The 20327-nt window shown below is 46.0% G+C and overlaps 1 protein-coding gene across 2 annotated transcripts in view; it reads right to left on the bottom strand.

Moving 5' to 3' along the window:
• Positions 1 to 20327, bottom strand: part of CERS5 (ceramide synthase 5) — a 95131-nt gene that overhangs the window by 46901 nt on the left and 27903 nt on the right. For both annotated transcript variants that reach the window (XM_056562085.1, XM_056562086.1), the window contains exon 3: positions 5709 to 5839. In XM_056562085.1, coding sequence (XP_056418060.1) covers positions 5709 to 5839 — 131 coding nt within the window. The remainder of the gene's footprint in view (positions 1 to 5708; positions 5840 to 20327) is intronic.

Here is a 20327-nt window from a genome sequence, read left to right as displayed (position 1 = left end):
AGGGGCTCAAAGGGTGCACCCTGGAGGGCCCTCAGAACCAAATTCAAGTCCCAAGGAGGAGAGGGTGACCGATAAGGAGGAACAGCGTGCGCTACTAAGCCAGGGGCCGCTGGAAGAGAACAATAAGGGACGAAACCTGAGAGACAACCCCAGTTCCAACCCCGACTGCAAAAAGGAGAGAAGACTGGGAACAGAGAAGGTCACAGGGGAGAAGTCCTGAGCTTCACACCAACGAAAATAAGACCGCCAAGTACGGTGGTAAATTCTTGCAGAGGAGGGCTTACGAGCCTTGAGCATGGTGCGAATGACTTGGGAAGAGAACCCGTGGGCCCTCAAAACCGCGGTCTCAACCGCCACGCTGTCAAATGCAGCAACTTTAAATTGGGGTGGCAAAGAGGACCCTGAGAGAGAAGATCCGGGCGAAGCGGAAGGCGCAGAGGAGCGTCGTCCAGGAGTCTGACTACGTCGGCGTACCATGACCTTCGGGGCCAATCTGGAGCGACCAGAACGGCGGGGACGTCCTCTGCCTTGAGTTTCCTCAGCACCCTGGGAAGGAGTGGAAGAGGAGGAAACAGATAAGGTAGGGCGAACCCCGCCCAAGGAATCACTAGGGCGTCCACGGCCAAAGCCTGAGTGTCCCGGGACTTGGACACAAACAGAAGGATTTTCCGATTGTGTCGGAACGCGAAGAGGTCCACGTCCGGAACGCCCCAGAGGTCGCAGAGCTGCGTGAAGACCTACGGATGAAGAGACCACTCACCGGGGTCGGGGGAGGTCCAACTGAGGAAGTCCGCTTCCCAGTTGAGCACTCCCGGAATGTGGATCGCCGAAATGGCCGGAACCTTGCTCTTCGCCCAGGCGAGAATTTTGGTTACCTCGCCCATGGCTGCCGAGCTGCGAGTGCCGCCCTGTCGATTTATGTACGCCACGGCCGTGGCGTTGTCCGACTGAATGCGGACAGGGCAGGACTGAAGACGGGGCTCCCAATGAAGAAGACAAAGAAGAATCGCCCGTAATTCCAATAGGTTTATCGGAAGAAGGGTCTCTTGGGGAGACCAGAGTCCCTGAACCGTCCAATCCCTGAACACGCCGCCCCAGCCCGACAGGCTGGCATCCGTCCTAACAACCTGCCAGTGAAGGGGAAGAAATGACCGCCCTTGGAGAAGAAGGGGGGAGCGGAGCCACCAGAGCAGGGACTGACGGGCCCTGAGAGGGAGAACAATCTGACGATCGAGGGACAGATGAGATCTGTTCGATCGAGAGAGAATTGCCAGTTGGAGGGGGCGGTAATGAATCCGACCCCGGACTTCCATACAAGTGCGGATGGAGACTAATACCAGAGTCCGCAGGGAGCGGACCCCCTCCCGAAGCGCCAGACGTTTGTCCGGCGGAAGACAAATTCGGGCAGAGGCCGTATCGAATCGAAGCCCCAGAAAGGTTAGAGACTGGGTAGGCCGGAGGACTGACTTGTCCCGGTTGACCAGCCACCCGAAGAGAGTCAGAGTGTGGAGAGTGACATCCAGATTCTCCAGAGTCTGGTCTCTGGTTGGAGCCTTGATGAGAAGGTCATCCAGATAGGGTATCACCAAGATCCCCTTCGACCGTAACAGGCCCATCACTGGCGCAAGGATCTTTGTAAAGACCCGAGGAGCTGTGGCTAGACCGAAGGGGAGGGTAACAAATTGAAAGTGCCCCTCCGCAACCGCAAAACGAAGGTACCGATGATGGCCCGGAAATATAGGCACATGGAGGTAGGCATCTTTGATGTCCACCGATGAAAGGAACTCCCCCTGTTCCAGGGACGCCACCACCGAGCAGCGAGATTCCATCGGAAGTGGCAGATGAGAAGATGACGGTTGAGACGCTTGAGGTCTAGGATTGGTCGTACAGAACCGTCTTTCTTGGGGACCACAAAGAGATTTGAATAGAAACCCCGAAAACGTTCCCCTGAAGGGACGGGGACGATCACCCCCTGGAGAAGCAGAGACTGGAGAGCCGCACGGAAATGCTTCGCCAGGGGAAGAGACCGAGGGCCCGGGATTGAAAAAAGCGATCCCTCGGAAGGGAGGCGAATTTGATTCGGTAACCGTTGGACCAAGAGTCCTGAATGTGTGAGGTCCAGATGTCTCGGAAAAACAAGAGACGACCTCCCACCCGCAAAGAAACCACGGGTGGAGGCCTCACTTCATGCAGAAGTCTGTTTGTGGTTGCCCGATTTGGGCGCAAAACGGCCAGAGCGGTTAGAGTCAGACTTCAAAGACGGGCGTGCCCGGAACGAGGGAGCCTTCTTGTCCCGCGAGGGCACCTGTCCGGACCCCTTAGTGGAGCCAGAGGTCCTAAAGTACCGAAATGAAAAGGACTTCCGATTGGTGGATCCACTGAGGGAGGGGAAGCCACCTTAGCCACAAAGTCCTTGTCAAATGGATAACGCTCTTGAATTGCCTTGACTCCCAGGAATCTCTTGTCTGGATGTTTCCATGTGGATTCCAGAATGTCGTCAAAGTCAGTGTGAGAGCTGAACCTTTGAGGTGCTGGCTTAGTACGATGAAAGGATACTCCTGGATTGACATCCGAAGATCCTGGGTCCTCCAAGTGAAAGGTGTCTCTTATGGCTGTCACCAATGAGTTCACCGTAGCAATTGAGTTTGAGCGGTCCTCTGGGTCAGATGTCGGTTCGGAAGCCTCGTCCACTAGTTCACCAGGGGAATGTGAGTGAGTAGAGGCAGTACTGGAGGGGGGGGGGGGGGGGGGCAATCCAGACCGGGTACGCGGCTCTGGCGTGGCAGAGTGGCAACTCAGAGGACGTCCTTTGGAAGAGCGACGTTTGTGCCCAGATGATAGGGGGGCGGGACCCACGAGGGGAACGCTCACGTCTATCCGAAGACTCAATGGAAGAGTCCGACGAGGCACCCCTAGCATGCTTGTGAGAGCGTGAAGTACGAGGAGACGAAGAGCGGGCCTTCTCAGAGGTCCTGCGCCGGGAAGACCCCTTCAAGGCGGACACCATTTCCCCAGGAGGCCTCAGCCACCGAACGGGAGACTTGGGTCAAGTCAGCAATATACTGGGTCAGGGAAGAAACCCAAGCCGGAGGGGCGGCTGAACCCACCGGGACCGAAAGGGCATCAGGGGGCACCAGGGGGTCTGGGGGAGCAGCGGAGCAGGCAGAGCAAGCGGGCTCAGCGGAGCCAGGCATCTTGGTATGACAGTGCTTACAGGTATAGTAAGTCACTGAACTCCCAGGTTTCTGATTAGAGGGAGGAACAGCCCTGGGTACAGACATAATGGGGTAAAAAAGAAGACAGGCACTGTCTCACCTAGATCCGAGTCCCCTGTAAGCTGCAGTGAACAGAACTAGCTCCGTGCAGCCAGAGAGACCGAACAAGCCAGCCAATAGGGAGGGAGGGGCGTGCCTGGAACAAAGCACCCAGTAACCGACTCCTACCCAAGAAAATCGCGCCCACAGCACTGATAGGACGATGCTTCGCACCTCTTAGAGCTCCCAGCCCTGTGGGCGGAGCCCCAGATGGCCAAAGAAGAACTGTCATGGCGCCCGCTCCTTGTCCCGAGAGCACCTGCCTAGCTGTATATGCGCTCGGGGGAACAGAGCGGGCGGCCAGAACGCTGGCAGCCGCTGCCGGCGAAAGTGAAAGTAAGCCGGCGCGAAGCGCCCGGCTCGTAACAGCGCCGCCGGCTTGCAGCCGCGAATAAGGAGCAAGCATAAGAAGGAAGCCGGCGCTGAAAGCGCCTGACCCGAAGCAGCGTCGCGGCTGACAGCCACATATAAGGGGCTGAGTAGTGCACCAACACACACACACACATATTAAAGAGCTTTAAACCACATAAAAATATGCCCCCTCATGTCTTTGCTCCCCCAGCATAAGTGCAGCCCCTGAAAAATCAAGCCCCATACAGTGAAGGTGGGCCAAAACAGGAAGTCTCCAGAGGTTGCGAGTCCATACCTATGGGAAAAAAGGGGAAAGTACTTACCTCAGTCAAAAGAACTTACCTAATGAGTCTTCAATGAAGTCTTCAGTCAGCTTTGTTGTCCCTGCATCACGCCTGGCTGCTATGCGCGAGCGAGGCGAGCAGAGAAAAAAGGGGGACCGGGACCCATAAGGTACCACCCAGACGCTGACCGTTGGCGAGAGGGGGTTAACAGCGCATATACGCAATGTCTGTGCCCCCTTACTCGCAATGGGGAAACAGTGAACCGCAGTTCCTGAGTCCCCACCTGAAAACGGAAAAGAAAGGGAATAAAAAACTAACACGTCCCTATACTAGGAAAATAAAAAACAGAAGACATGGACTGGAGAATCCAGCCCATGTCCACCTCCTTCAGACACTAAGCTTAAACTGACTAGCTCAGAGCCTGAAGGCGGGTATATCCTGCTGGGAGGAGCTGACTTTTTTTATTACCATAGTGTCACACCTCCTAGAGACAGCAAGATACACCCGGGGTCTGTGTCCCCCAATGGAGCCGATAGAGAAATACATTTTATGTATTGACTCTGCACATTAAGAGGTCTCAGTGGCTTGTAACATTTGCATTAACATAACCTGGTAATATCACAGTAGTTAGATAACCAGCAAGAAGAAAATCCAGCTGATCAAGGGCACGCCTTAATCTGATAAAACATATGCCACACCTAGTAAGCTTTACAATGCAAGAGGCCAAGAACAATAAAATAATGTACTAAAATAAAATATATTATATTTTGTTATAATATATTATTTACACATATATAAATAAAATTGTCCTGAATATCCTATTGTACTAGCACCAGCACATTCTCTCATTGACTTTGTATTCTCAGATAACACAATTCCACATAAAATAAAAACATGACAAGTTCAGTTTTACCGCAAGTATTGTGGTTGTAATACAGGTGCAAAATTGCACCCACATGACGGCTCCAGTAGTAGAAAAGGTGGCATGGCAGCACTGTGTGAGTTAACACAGGATATTTTCAGACAATATTCTAAATGTAAAAACATGCTTATTGTGCAAGAAAAAAAAAAGCCTAAAATTTGAATTAAAACTTTCTTTTTTGCTTTTTTGAGTGTTTAAGCAGGTTTTTTGTTTAATGGAATGCTTTTAGAAGCGTTTTTGTTGGCATGCTTTGGGGAGTTTTAAGAAAATCAGATTGTTTGGGAGCATTTACATGCAAAAACAAAGTAAAAAAAAAACAAACAAAAAGTAAAACAAAATGCAAATAAATGCTGTTTTGCATGTCAAATGGTCATACTATGTACAAAATAAGTACAATGCACTTATTCTTAAGCTAATTTAATATGCCAATTAAAATTATGGCTGTAATAAAATAAATGAGAAAAAATAAAATAAATAGGTCACATGAACTTGGGGCTTCATGAGAGAGAGAGAGAGACTTTCTAATTCTACACCTAGGTGAACTCTTTATGTCTGTTTTTTTTTTTTTTAGTTTTAACAGTATGCCAACACATTTTTCAACTGTGGCTGCAGCCTTCTAAAGGCCTAAAATAGTCTAGTCCCCAAATGGTTAAAATAGCAGGTATGACACTGGAGTAAATTTCTACAAAAATCTTCTGTAATACCTAGAAAAAAGTCAGCTTACTGCTCAGATCTCTGTTCTTCCGCATTGGAAGTGACAGAAATGAAATAAAACAAATAAATTTAAAACACCACCACACAAAAAATCAGTATATATGACTTTCTTTTTGTACTTACATGCTCTCTGAAAATTTTGTTACTAAGCTTGGCTTATCCTGATTCCGCCTCTGCCTGAACCACCTCTGAATTTTGCGTGCATCCCAGTCCAGCTGTTTTGACAGTCCCTCCAGGTGCTTCCCATCGGGACACTGTGGGTTAAATGAGAGTAGCATCAGAAGAACAGGCTATATACCTTATATAATGCACAAAGTTAAAAAGTACCTGTCACCAAATAAACTGTTTTCCTAACACCCCTCCTGCCATCAAAAACAATTTCAGAGCTTTAAAAAGCTGTGTATCATACCTTTCTTCTCACTCACATAGTGTAATTTCCCTGCAGGAGAAAGTGGGCGTTTCCTAGCAGCCATGACATCACTGAAGGCGGCTGGGGGACCACTTTCGCCCTCACATGGTTGCAGTGCTGTGATTAATAGAAGACCTCAGGCTCTGTGCATGTTTCAGTCTGTGTTGCTATCAGTGAGGCTCTCCTGCAGCTTTCAGTCTGTGCAGCTTTCTGTGAGAATCTGTGGAGCTTTCACTTTCTGTGCAGCTGACGATCAAGCTCAGTGCAGAGAAACACTTCCTGAGTTTGGTCTCCTGCCAGGCCGGGAGGAGACCAAACTCACTGTATTAATTATGGCAGGGAACAGAACAAAGCCACCACCTAGTGGCCGTTTTTTCTATTACATTTTAAATATATTCAGGTTGATAATTTTAAAAGCAAGTGAATGGAAAGTGTCTGCTAATTACACAAGTAAAACTTTATTAAAAGTTTTATTTGGTGACAGGTACTCTAATTCTTTGCAAGTAGGAGGTTGATGCAGCCTTGGCACAGAGTGTAATAAAAAAAATAATCTCCTCTGACGGTCCAAGTGATGAACAAGCGATGATAGCACTACAGATCACTAGTCAGGCCTCCATTGTGCAGTATTTAAGGCTGTATCCTCAAAGAGTGTTTAGAGTAGTGTGCAGGCATGCCAGGAGTTGTAGTTTTGCAACAATTGGAAGTCCCCAGTTTGGATACCACTGCTTTGGAGTGCATATTACAGTAGAATCTCCCAATAACGGACAGTCACGGGAAATAAAAAAAATAAAAATAAAAGGGTCCACTATTGAGAGATGTCCCCTATTGGGAAAAAATATCAAAAATCTTTCAAAATGACAGAATACTGTACTGTACTCACTATAGAGCGTAATTACCTATAGAACATGATAAAAGCAATATTACAGGATAATCTCCCAGTGCTATCTAATCACCCCTTATCCCTCCCCTGTATCATTTCATCCCCTTATGCCAAATTATACCCCCTGTGCCATTTCATTCCCCCTTTATTATCCTCTGTGTAAAGTCATCGTCCTCCTTTATGAAGTGGCACAGGGGGATAAAGGGGGGATGAAATGGTACAAGGGGGGGGGGGGGGTTAATCAAGAGGAAATGATGTAGCACAGGAGGTAATAAAGGGGGGGGGGGGGGAAATCGGGGAAGGAGGGCTGCCAAACGTACAGAAGCAGAAGACCACTGTTTAATGAGCGGTCTTATGCCTCTGTGCTGGGGCTTCTGAAAGGGGGTGCAGCGGGGCCTGGACCCCTTGCTGGGGTATTGGCTGTACCTCGCAGCAGCCCTGTGTGCAAGGTAGGGCCGGAATATAAGCCTGGTTATCTCCTATTGGGAGTGTTTTGTCCCCCATTCCGTATGACCGCATACGCTATTGGGATATTGGGAGTGTCCTCTATTTGGAGGGTGCAAATACATTAAGTCTTATGGGACTCGGCCAGGGAATTAAAAACTGTCCGCTATTGGGAGGTGTCTGCTAAGGGAGATTCTACTGTACGAAATAAGAATAGCATACAGTCACTATATTGTCCATTGGATAGAGCTGTGATTTGGAGCAAACTGTAATATCAGATGCAGCCTATGAGCAAGAGAAAGAAAGAGCAACCAACAGGGTTATGCAATGTACAGAATAGCACAGACGAAAGGACTGAGGTGGTATGTTCAACATTTACATATATTACAGGTGTACAAAAATACAACAAGAGTATATGAGTGTACAACTTGGAGTAAGTCTTAAAAAACACAACACATCACCAAAGCCCTGTCTCATAATGCTGGTTAGGCCTCGTTCACATTGCCATCAGATTCTGCTATTCGACGTTCCATCAGCAATCCGGCCAGAAGAAAAGGAGTTTAGCAGAGAAAAAAAAAATAGTGCGGGTCGGATGCGAACAGCAATGTGAACGAGGCCTTACTAGTTGAATGCACTAAGCAGAGTTGTTGGTTCCTCTAAAATACATATGCAGTGATCCCTCAACTTACAATGGCCTCAACATACAATAGTTTCAACATACAATGGTCTTTTCTGGACCATTGTAACTTGAAACCAGACTCAACATACAATGTATGGACAGTCCAGATCTGTGAAACGTGTCACAACTGGAGGAACTGACCAATCAGAATGGGCATTTTACTGGTAAATCACCTCTATTACTGAAGTGCATGCACTGACTGGCTGTCTGGTAACGCCCCCTACAGTACAGGGAGGAACTACAAGTTCCGTACTACTCCTTACCTGTGCCAGGGTTAGTTGCTCCTTTGGACACCAAGTAAGGGCGGCTCCATTTGGGACACTGTGTGTACTGTATAGGACCCTGAAGTAGCTCCTGTCCTCTACATAAACCATTGTTTCCCAACCAGGGTGCCTCCAGCTGTTGCAAAACTACAACTCCCAGCAGGCCCGGACAGCCAACGGCTGTCCGGGCCTGCTGGGAGTTGTAGTTTTGCAACAGCTGGAGGCACCCTGGTTGGGAAACACTGACATAGACAGTGATTACAGCTCCCAGCAGATCTTTCTTACTTTTATATGGAAGGATTTTCTTTATCTATATTCGTTATCTACTTATTTTTCTTTAATCCTCACTTTTTCCTATTTTTTTGGATGACATTTTGGAGCTTCAGAACCAATTACCAGGTTTCCATAGAGTTCTGGTCTCAACATACAATATTAATTGGTTCCGGGACGACCATTGTAACTTGAGGGAACACACACACACACGATAACAAATGTCATGTCATTTACAAACTAGTTTAGCAAGTTTCCTGATCAATCCCATTCTATTCACGGGATAACAAAGCGGCAATGCTTTTACCTGATGTATAACAATGAGAACATTTAAGGACAGTGCTTGCTCTAATATACGGCACTTGTATACAGTTTACATGTGTTTGCTTTTGCTAGGATATGGAGACGGTAGAATAAACAACGGATGAATGGAGAGGATTTGGATCATTCTTTTTTTTCAGTCCTTTCCTAAACAAAGATGGAAATGTCCACAAGCATTGAGGTTCAGATATCTGACTAGGTACCTACAATGGCTGTCGGCCAAATGTTTGACCAACAGCTATTCTTCCCAACCTTCCCCCAGTCCTCAGTACGAAGGGGAGTTTCAGACACTTCCAGATTCCTCCAGGATCGGGCACATTAAAATTTTATATCTGCGATCAAGACCACTATATAGAGATTACATGGTTGACCAACCCAGCAGGTTTGGCTGACATTTATCTAGTCTTTTAGACATTTATCTAGCCAATTTGTCATCACTGAAATGAATGAGATCCTCTAACATCTACGTCTTCACTCCATAAGGCACATATATGCATTTACTATCCTTTCCCATTAATGCATTATCATTATTACAGTTAGTCTGGTTCAAACATGCGCACTATAGGGAACATTGCGGGTTAGGACGTAAAATCTTCAATCTGTAAATTATAGAGAAATATATTTCTGTACAAAAAAGCTCAGGTCACAATGACATCTCGGTAACTAAGGCTCTGTTCAGACCTGCGTCAAGAGATCTGACACTGAAGCACAATGCATGCTAATTGATTGTACTGGCGTCAAAAGTAGCTTTTATTTGTTTAATCCTCAATTGGAATACATTTTTATTTATTGAATGCATTTTATTCCTTAACTAAAAACAGATTGTGAATGTTAAAGTTCAGTAAAAAAATAAAAAAATAAAAAAATAAATAAATTTAAAAAAAAACACACCACACCATACCAGTCAGTCAACTTCTTTACCACGTGTTTTCTCACATGCTATTGAAGTACAAGGTGCGAAGATTGGCGATAAGAAATCCTATGATTAGACAGAATCAAGTCAGAGCTTATCTCCCCGCTTTATGATCAGTCATTACACATCTTTGATGACAATGTTTTATGTGAGACATTAACACAAAGAATGTGAACTCCGAACTCATGACACATCTGAACTATGAACGCACATAAGCACTAGTCCAGTCCTAAGCTGACATACACATTGGGGGAATTTATCATTCCCTGCACCAGTGCAGAGTGGCAAAACTCAAGTCCTAGTCCAAAAAAGGTTGTGCAAACTCCCGTTTGGTGGCAAGAGGAGAAGTCCAGCACTACAGCATGCAGTCCAAATGCCTTTACTTTATTGAACATATTCATACAGGATACAGACTGGAGATTTAAAAAAATAAAAAAAATAAAAAAAATAAACGACGCGCTTCGAGCCGTCAGTGCTTAGTCATAGAATAGTTACACAGACACAAATTTTCCTTAAAATACTCTGTAAGCCACATCCTACTTCCTATGACGTGAAATTCCAAACTAATAGTCACCCTCTGAGCAGGTGATTCTCTCCAAATGTTAACTCCAGCACAGATGAACAAGCTGCCACATAAACATGTTCCTGCCTTCATAACTGTATATACTGTATACACTTCACTGGCAGCTTGTATCATTCAGGAGAATAAACAGTTGGTTTACAATAGTAACACAAATGACATAATTCTACTGCACATGTTCACGTTACCATTGCATGGAAGAGAAAAAAAAAACAGACCAAACTTATAATACACAAAAAACGCATGATCTGAACTGTACCCAATCCTTTTAATATATGGTAATGAGATCCAATCTACAATTCAAACCTGATGGTCGTCTTGTACCAAGAATGAACATTCAGTACGTCCCACGATTGTATAGTCGTTTTCTGAGGTCTCCCAGTCTTGCATTAAAACGTACTCTGTCAATACCACATATCTTTAAGGATCGGATGTCCCCTTGGTTAACATTAGAGATGAGCGAACTTACAGTAAATTCGATTCGTCACGAACTTCTCGGCTCGGCAGTTGATGACTTTTCCTGCATAAATTAGTTCAGCTTTCAGGTGCTCCCGTGGGCTGGAAAAGGTGGATACAGTCCTAGGAAAGAGTCTCCTAGGAATGTATCCACCTTTTCCAGCCCACCGGAGCACCTGAAAGCTGAACTAATTTATGCAGGAAAAGTCATCAACTGCCGAGCCGAGAAGTTCGTGACGAATCGAATTTACTGCAAGTTCGCTCATCTCTAGTTAACATCCCTAAAATGCTGTGATAGAGTAGAAATATTAACGCTTTCATTTTTTGCATCTGATGAATGCTTCCTTGTTCTTACTTTTAGGGCATTACGTGTGCAGCCCACATACTGTACTGAACAGGACATGCACGATGCGAGGTACACTACGGATGATGTGTTACAGTTGATGTAATTCTTAATACTGTACACCTTATTAGTAACAGATGACTCAAAAGAACCACCTACCGCAATGTAGGTACACGTCAGACATCGTGCATGTCCACATCTCCAGTTCCCTTTATATGTCAACCATGTGCGGCAAGATTTGCCTGTCCTATTGCCAACAAACAGGCTCTGGGATATTGCCGAATCCAGCAATGGCCCTTTCCAGGACACCATATTCACACCTTCCCCCACGATCTTTTTCAACACGGGATCTACTTCTAACAGGGATATACTTGTCAATAATCCTCTTGATGGCATTAAACTGTGCACTGTACGCAGTTACAAAGGTGGGTTTATGGCATTTTTTCTTACTTTCTCCTCTCCGGTTCTTACTAATAGGTTTTGTTAATTCATCCCCGTTCACATTATGTATTTCAGATTTAGCTTTATTTATGGATTTTTTTTTTCTCCACAACCTCTCTCTTTTAGAGGATTTTTAAGTAGGACTCCTACCTCAAACGTACTTACTCTACATCAATTTCTTTTGAAAACGGCACATTTCTCCACATGGAATATTATTAACTACGTGCCTAGGGTGGCACGAGGATGCTTTTAAGATAGAGTTGGTAGCTGCATCTTTTCTATATGGAGAAATTGTTACTTTATTATCAAATATGGAGATATTGACATCCATAAAAGTTTATGGTATTTCTAATGGTAGTGTGATGTAAACCTAAGACTGAAATAGTTCGTAATGATATAATTAACGAATTCCAGCTCTGTACCCCTCCATACAATTAAAAAGGTCATCTATAAAACATCCCACACATTGAATAGGTTTAAAAACCCATAGGGGCGCCCCTGGTCTGAAGGGAATATTCCCCATCAAACATAAAAAAATTATGATGTAACAAAAAAATCTATTGATAAGATGAGGAATTCCTTCAGAACAGGGGAGTAATTGCTGTATTGATCAAGTAGTTGGGAAGGAGCCAGTAGACCTTGTTCCCACAGAACAGAAAAAATCTGAATGCCACTTTATACTTTCCAATGTGCCAATGACAAGTTTTGTGTCACGGATATATGTGGGGGAAACCTGAGTAAGTGGTTGTATCCTGTTTGTATCCTGTACGAATACATTCAATAAAAGTAAAGGCATCTGGACTGCATGCTGTAGTGCTGGACTTTTCCTCTTGCTATATCCCATTGGTTGACCAGGGATGACACCGGCAGGCTCCATGCACAAGTGTGCAGCAACAAGAAGGGGTGAGCTGTTACCTATGGTGGTTTGGAGTGAAGAAGGAGGTGTGCGCACAACTTTGGCACTTTTCTGGTACAGGAAATAAATTCCCCCTATTATGGTCTAATGTGTACAGAAGCCATCTGACAGAAATGTCATGTCTTTGGCCTGCTGCATGTTACCATACCTAATGCTTTGTTCTGCGGTAGATAAGCTGGCACTGCCTATTTCTCTCTCCCCATTGCAATAAATATGCATGCTTGGCCAAGTCAGTCATGGATGTTTATTTTGGGGGGGGGTTGGCGGGTGCAGGAAACAGGTGTTACCAGACAAGCATTTCGCAGACCACTAAAGCATATGGCCACCTTCAGTCTTTATTGTCAGCGAAATGCAGTCTAAGAGGCAGCCTCACTAGTGTAATTCTGCCCATATGAGAGGGTCTGGCTAACAGCCAACTCTCCCTCAATATCTCATAAAGCCTATTTGTACGGCCATTGTAAACTGATTTCATCTTATATTGTGATTAGCACACGTAAATAACCTTCCACAATTACTGTGACCAAGTCTAAATTTAAATTTTCACATAATTCAAAAGACTTAAAAAAGGGGGAATTCCCAACTCCTACAATTATACCCGATTCACAGGCTAATTGACAACAAATTGATCTGAAGGGATCTGCTACCAATCATTAGAATAGCAGAAAATGATTCCTCGAATGGAGGGCAGCAGACGTGTGGCCAGCGCTCCATTAAACATTGGCAAGTGCCGAGCTCGGCAATAATTAGTAGCCACATAGAGGATGAATGGAGCGCTGTGTGAGCTTTTATTTGGGGGACAATTTTCCTCCATTTTTATGACCGGTGGTAGACCCAGTGGACCGACCCCCACTGACCACCTTGCTATGGCCTATACTGTGGCTAGGGGATAACTTTAGGAGTTGAGAATAACTATTTCTGGCCTTTCAGGTAGAAAGCCTTTCACAATAAAGCTCAACTTCAGGGCACTTAAAGGGGTACTCCGATGCTTAGACATCTTATCCCCTATCCAAAGGATAGGGGATAAGATGCCTGATCGCGGGATTCCCGCCGCTGGGGACCCCCGTGATCTTGCATGCGGCAACCCGTTTGTAATCAGTCCCTGGAGCGTGTTCGCTCCGGGACTGATTACCAGCGACTACAGGGCGGGTGGCGTGTGACGTCACGCCCCCGTGTGATGTCACGCTCCGCCCCTCAATGCAAGCCTACGGGAGGGGGCGTGACAGCTATCACGCCCCCTTCCGTAGGCTTGCATTGAGGGGCGGTGCGTGACATCACACGGGGGCGGGGGCGTGACGTCACACGCCGCCCGCCCTGTAGTCGCCGGTAATCAGTCCCGGAGCGAACACGCTCCAGTGACTGATTACAAACGGGGTGCCGCATGCAAGATCACGGGGGGTCCCCAGCGGCGGGAATCCCGCGATCAGGCATATTATCCCCTATCCTTCGGATAGGGGATAAGATGTCTAAGCACCGGAGTACCCCTTTAAAGGGGTACTCCTGTGGAAAACTTGTTTTTTTAAATCAACTGGTGCCAGAAAGTTAAACAGATTTGTAAATCACTTCTATTAAAAACATTTTAATCCTTCCATTACTTTTTAGGGACTGTATACTTAAGAGAAATCCAAAAAAGAAATGCATTTCCTCTGATGACCACAGTGCTCTCTGCTGACCTCTGCTGTCCATTTTAGGAACTGTCCAGAGCAGCATATGTTTGCTATGGGGATTTTCTTCTGTTCTGGACAGTTCCTAAAATGGACAGCAGAGGTCAGCAGAGAGCACTGTGGTCACGACATCAGAGGAAATGCATTTCTCTTTAGTATACAGCCCCTAAAAAGTACTGGAAGGATTAAGATTTTTTAATAGAAGTGATTTACTAATCTGTAATATAAATATGAAATATTTATAGGTACCAGTCCTCTAAGGTACTGCAGATATAGGGTGGAAGTAAAGTGGAGAATGAATAGTAGAACTGATAGTATAGATGAATGAAAATGTATTGATTTATACAATTGGTGCATGTCGTCACCTTTAGCAGGGCCCTTGCGTGGGGTGAACATCAATACTGGTTAATAACAATAGAATATAGAATGGTATTAAAATGTATTAAAAATATTAATAAAAATATCAATTTCAATATATAAAAAGTAAGATGTAAAAAGTTCTCTCTCTCACTCGCTTATTGCACTTAGTCCATTCAGTGTATATTTAGCATTGGATCTTAGATCATATGATCATAGATATCATACAGCTACTGAAGAAAATGTCCGTGACATTGAAACGCGTCTAGCTTGCCACAATCTATACGCTATTGTACATCAACCATAAAAGACTATCATAACTGCCATTTGAGATTCACCATTTGAAACTGCTGGATGCCCCTTATTTGGAGACCACTGCAGCCCGCGCGCACATAGTGCCGCGTTCACATACGTGGAACGCTCTCTCTGATCCATCCTCACAGCCCCGGACATCATCTCTACAGGCCAGACGCTTGCCGTGCCAGCCTGGGACCCACAAACCGCCGGAGAACCACTCACCCATCACACAGACGGGCTCACACAGGACGCAGCCGTCCCCAGCACAGGACGCAGTCGTGACAGCCGCACCAGCCTAAGCAGAAATATATCCTGCGGAGGGTGAGAGGTGCTGTGCACCGTTTTTCCTTACAAGCGCCACATTGACAGCATGCTTCCTAGACATCCCAGCATCTACCACTACTATTATTACGCTTTTAAGACACCCCATCATCTACTAGTATTATCATCACTATTGGCACTATACCACCAACGAACTATACCTATGAACTGTATGTACAAACTACATAGGAAGTATACACAAGTATACAATCATACGAACTGTATCATCTATGGATCCAATGCTATATATACACTGAATGGACTAAGTGCAAGAAGCGAGTGAGAGAGAGAACTTTTTACGTCTTACTTTTTATATATTGAAATTGATATTTTTATTAATATTTTTAATACCATTCTATATTCTATTGTTATTAACCAGTAGTGCCGTTCACCCCACGCAAGGGCCCTGCTAAAGGTGACTACATGCACCAATTGTATAAATCAATAAATTTTCATTCATCTATACTATCAGTTCTACTATTCATTCTCCACTTTACTTCCACCCTATATCTGCAGTACTTTAGAGGACTGGAACCGATAAATATTTCATATTTATATTACATATACTTTTTAGCTATACGCCTTTTTGGGTGAAGGAAACAGTGTTAACCTCAAGTACTATCTCTATCCTAGGTGAGCTACACATACTACACATGACTAACTAATCTGTTAAATTTTCTGGCACCAGTTGATTTAAAAAAAAAAAAAAAAAAAAAAAAAGGTTTCCACGGGAGTACTCCTTTAACCCCTTAAGGACACATGATGTCCTGGGACGTCATGGCACCCTGGGCTTTAAGGACACATGACGTCCCAGGATGTCATGGCGTTTTCTGGTATCTGCCGCGCGCCGGGCAGAGATCGGAAGCGGATCCCTGCTGAAATCCTTCAGCAGGGATCCAGGGCAAACGCCGAGGGGGGGGGGGGGCCATGTCTGCCCCCCATGTCGGCGATCACCGCAAATGGCCGGCGAAATCGCGCTAGCGATTTGCGGCGATACCGGGCTGATCGGGTCTCTGGGACCCGACCGCCAAGTAATTTTGCATGATCCCGGTTGTCACAGACAGCCAGGACCATGCTGGATGCTAGGAGCGAGGTGGCAAGCCTGCAACCTCCTCCGATCCCCTGCGATCCGTCGGTTAGCTAACCGACCAATCCAGGGGGGGGGGGGGCGGTTACTTCCTCCCGCCCTGCCCGGCCCCTGGAAGTCCGGAGAGGACGGGAAGAAGACCGGAGGATGGGGGGAGTGCTGGGGACCGGCCCCAGTACTTACCTCGTCCCTGAAGACCTGGATCCCGGCAATGAAGACGGCGGCGCCGGCAGGCGAGTTCCTCTTCAGCCGCGGTCGGGCCCTTTACAGCAATGCACGGCGCCGTAAAGCGACATGCATTGCTGTATTGGGACCCTGTATACTACAACTCCCAGCATGCCCAGACAGCCCTTGGCATCTGAGCATGCTGGGAGTTGCAGTTTTGCAACATCTGGAGGTCCACAGTTTTGGGACCACTGTGCCCTTCCAGATGTTACAAAACTACAACTTCCAGCTTGCCAAGACTGTCCAGGCATGCTGGGAGTTGTAGTTCTGTAACATCTGGCCCTTCAAATGTCTGGACAGTCTTGGTTTGCTGGGAGTTGTAGTTTTGCAACAGCTGGAGGTTTCCCCCCCCCCCCCCCCCCCTTGAATGTACAGGGTACATTCCCATGGGCAGGGGTTACAGTTACAGTATCCTGCTGCATGTTTGAGTTGCAGCAAATTTTGCACGGCAGCTCAAACTCCAGCGGGAAACTCGCTGTGATCCCCCGCCCGTGTGACTGTACCCTAAAAAAAACACTACACTACACTAACACTAACAAAATAAAAGTAAAAAAACACTACATATACACATACCCCTACACAGCTCCCCTCCCCAATAAAAAAAAAAAAAACGTCTGGTACGCCACTGTTTCCAAAACAGAGCCTCCAGCTGTTGCAAAAACAACAACTCCCAGTATTGTCGGACAGCCGTTGACTGTCCAGGCATGCTGGGAGTTTTGCAACAGCTGGAGGCACCCTGTTTGGGAATCACTGGCGTAGAATACCCCTATGTAAATCCCTAATTTAGGCCTCAAATGCACATGGCGCTCTCTCACTTCGGAGCCCTGTCGTATTTCAAGGCAACAGTTTAGGGCCACATATGGGGTATCGCCGTACTCAGAAGAGATGGGGTTACAAATTTTGGGGGGGGGGGGTCTTTTCTTCTATTAACCCTTGCAAAATGTGAAATTTTGGGGGGAAACACATTTTAGATACATTTTACATATGCAAAAGTCATGAAATTCCTGTGGAGTATTAAGGCTCGCTTAATTCCTTGTTACGTCCCTCAAGGGGTCTAGTTTCCAAAATGGTATGCCATGTGTTTTTTTTTTGCTGTCCTGGCACCATAGAGGCTTCCTAAATGCGACATGCCCCCCCTAGCAAAATTTGTTCTCAAAAAGCCAAATGTGACGTCTTCTCTTCTGAGCATTGTAGTTAGCCCGTAGTGCACTTCAGGCCAACTTATGGGGTACCTCCATACTCAGAAGAGATGGTGTTAAAAATGTTGTGGGGTCTTTTCTGCTATTAACCCTTGCAAAAATGTGAAATTTGGGGGGAAACACATTTTAGTGGAAAAAATATATATATTTTTTTACATATGCAAAAGTCGTGAAACACCTGTGGGGTATTAAGGCTCACTTAATTCCTTGTTACGTTCCTCAAGGGGTCTAGTTTCCAAAATATTATGCCATTTGTTTTTTTTTTGTTTTTTTGCTGTTCTGGCACCATAGGGACTTCCTAAATGCAACATGCCCCCCAAAAACCATTTCACAAAAACGTACTCTCCAAAATCCACTTGTCGCTCCTTCGCTTCTGAGCCCTCTACTGCGCCCGCCGAACACTTTACATATACATATGAGGTATGTGCTTACTCGAGAGAAATTGGGCTACAAATATAAGTATACATTATCTCCTTTTACCCCCTTGTAAAAATTCAAAAATTGGGTCTACAAGAACATGCGAGTGTAAAAAATGAAGATTGTGAATTTTCTCGTTCACTTTGCTGCTATTCCTGTGAAACACCTAAAGGGTTAAAATGCTGACTGAATGTCATTTTGAATACTTTGGGAGGTGCAGTTTTTATAATGGGGTCATTTGTGGGGTATTTCTAATATGAAGACCCTTAAAATCCACTTCAAACCTGAACTGGTCCCTGAAAAAAAGAGTTTCAAAATTTTGTGAAAAATTGAAAAATTGCTGCTGAACTTTGAAGCCCTCTGATGTCTTCCAAAAGTAAAAACACATCAATTTCATGATGCAATCATAAAAGTAGACATATTGTATATGTGAATTAAAAAAAAATATTTGGTGTATCCATTTTCCTTACAAGCAGAGAGCTTCAAAGTTAGAAAAATGCTAAATTTTCTAATTTTTCATCAAATTTTGGGATTTTTCACCAAGAAAGGATGCAAGTTACCGCAAAATGTTACCACTATGTTAAAGTAGAATATGTCACGAAAAAACAATCTCAGAATCAGACTGATAAGTAAAAGCATTCCAGAGTTAATGTTTACAGTGACAGTGGTCAGAATTGCAAAAAACGCTCCGGCCTACCAAATACAGTATTTGCATAGTTGGGGATTATTGGATACCAAAAGGAAGCAATGAATTGATATACCGTATTTATCGGCGTATAACACGCACTTTTTAGGCTAAAATTTTTGCCTAAAGTCTGTGTGCGTATTACACGCCGATACACCCCCAGGAAAGGCAGGGGGAGAGAGGCCGTCGCTGCCCGCTTCTCTCCCCCTGCCTTTCCTGGGGTCTAGAGCGCTGCTGTCGGCCCTTCTCACCCCCTGGCTATCGGCGCCGCTGCCCGTTCTGTCCCCCTGACTATCGGTGCTGGCGCCGATAGCCAGGGGGAGAGAAGCGGCGCCGACAGCCAGGGGGAGAGAAGGGGCAGCGACACCCATTGCCGACGCCGCTGCCCCGTTGCCTCCCCCCATCCCCGGTGGCATAATTACCTGAGTCGGGTCCGCGCTGCTGCAGGCCTCCGGCGTGCGTCCCCGGCGTCGTTGCTATGCGCTGAACGGCGCGGCGCATGACGTCAGTGCGCCGCGCCGTGCATAGCAACGACGCAGGGGACGCACGCCGGAGGCCTGCAGCAGCGCGGACCCGACTCAGGTAATTATGCCACCGGGGATGGGGGGAGGCAACGGGGCAGCGGCGCCGGCAATGGGTGCCGCTGCCCCTTCTCTCCCCCTGGCTATCGGCGCCGGCACCGATAGTCAGGGGGACAGAACGGGCAGCGCCGCCGATAGCCAGGGGGTGAGAAGGGCCGGCAGCAGGGCTCTAGACCCCAGGAAAGGCAGGGGGAGAGAAGCGGGCAGCGACGGCCTCTCTCCCCCTGCCTTTCCTGGGGGTATATCGGGGTATACACGCACACACACGCACCCTCATTTTACCATGGATATTTGGGTAAAAAACTTTTTTTACCCAAATATCCTTGGTAAAATGAGGGTGCGTGTTATAGGCCGGTGCACGGTATACCCCGATAAATACGGTACTTTATTGATACTAATCCCCTATATGAAGCCTTTATGGCATGTGAACGTAAAGATAATTCTAGGAACTTATCTGTCCAATACATAAACATTGAAGGCAAGATAGAGATTTAGGGTGCAATGAGACACGGGAGATTTCATCCACAGCAAGCTACTGTACAGAGTAGTTTTAAAAACTTAATTCAAGCATCCTTTCAATGTAAATCCACAATTTTTCATTTTTGGACAGTGCCCATTTAACCCCTTAAGGATAATGGACATAAATTAGGGATTGACTGATTATCGGTTTGGCCGATATTATCGGCCGATATTCACGACTTTTGACGTTATCGGTATCGGCAATTACCTTTCCGATAATGTGCCGCCCCCGCAGTATTCTATCTATGTAGAGAGTGTAGGAGCTGCAATTGCTTAATAGAGTGAGATACAGTTGTCAGATCTTCCAGTTCCCACTGCGGTCCCGTTTTTCCTCCGAGTGGTGAGTGGATCATTATCATTAGGAGAATTTACAGGACCAGTAGGGACCGGAAGATCTGATAGCATTGGGGGAGACAAGTATGCAGGCTTGCTTTTAGTGCACAGGGAAGCATATAAAAGTAATGTACTTGCCTGGAAA

This window comes from Hyla sarda, chromosome 2 (assembly GCF_029499605.1).
Source record: "Hyla sarda isolate aHylSar1 chromosome 2, aHylSar1.hap1, whole genome shotgun sequence".
Taxonomy (NCBI): domain Eukaryota; kingdom Metazoa; phylum Chordata; class Amphibia; order Anura; family Hylidae; genus Hyla; species Hyla sarda.
This window is presented reverse-complemented; position numbering and strand designations above follow the sequence as displayed.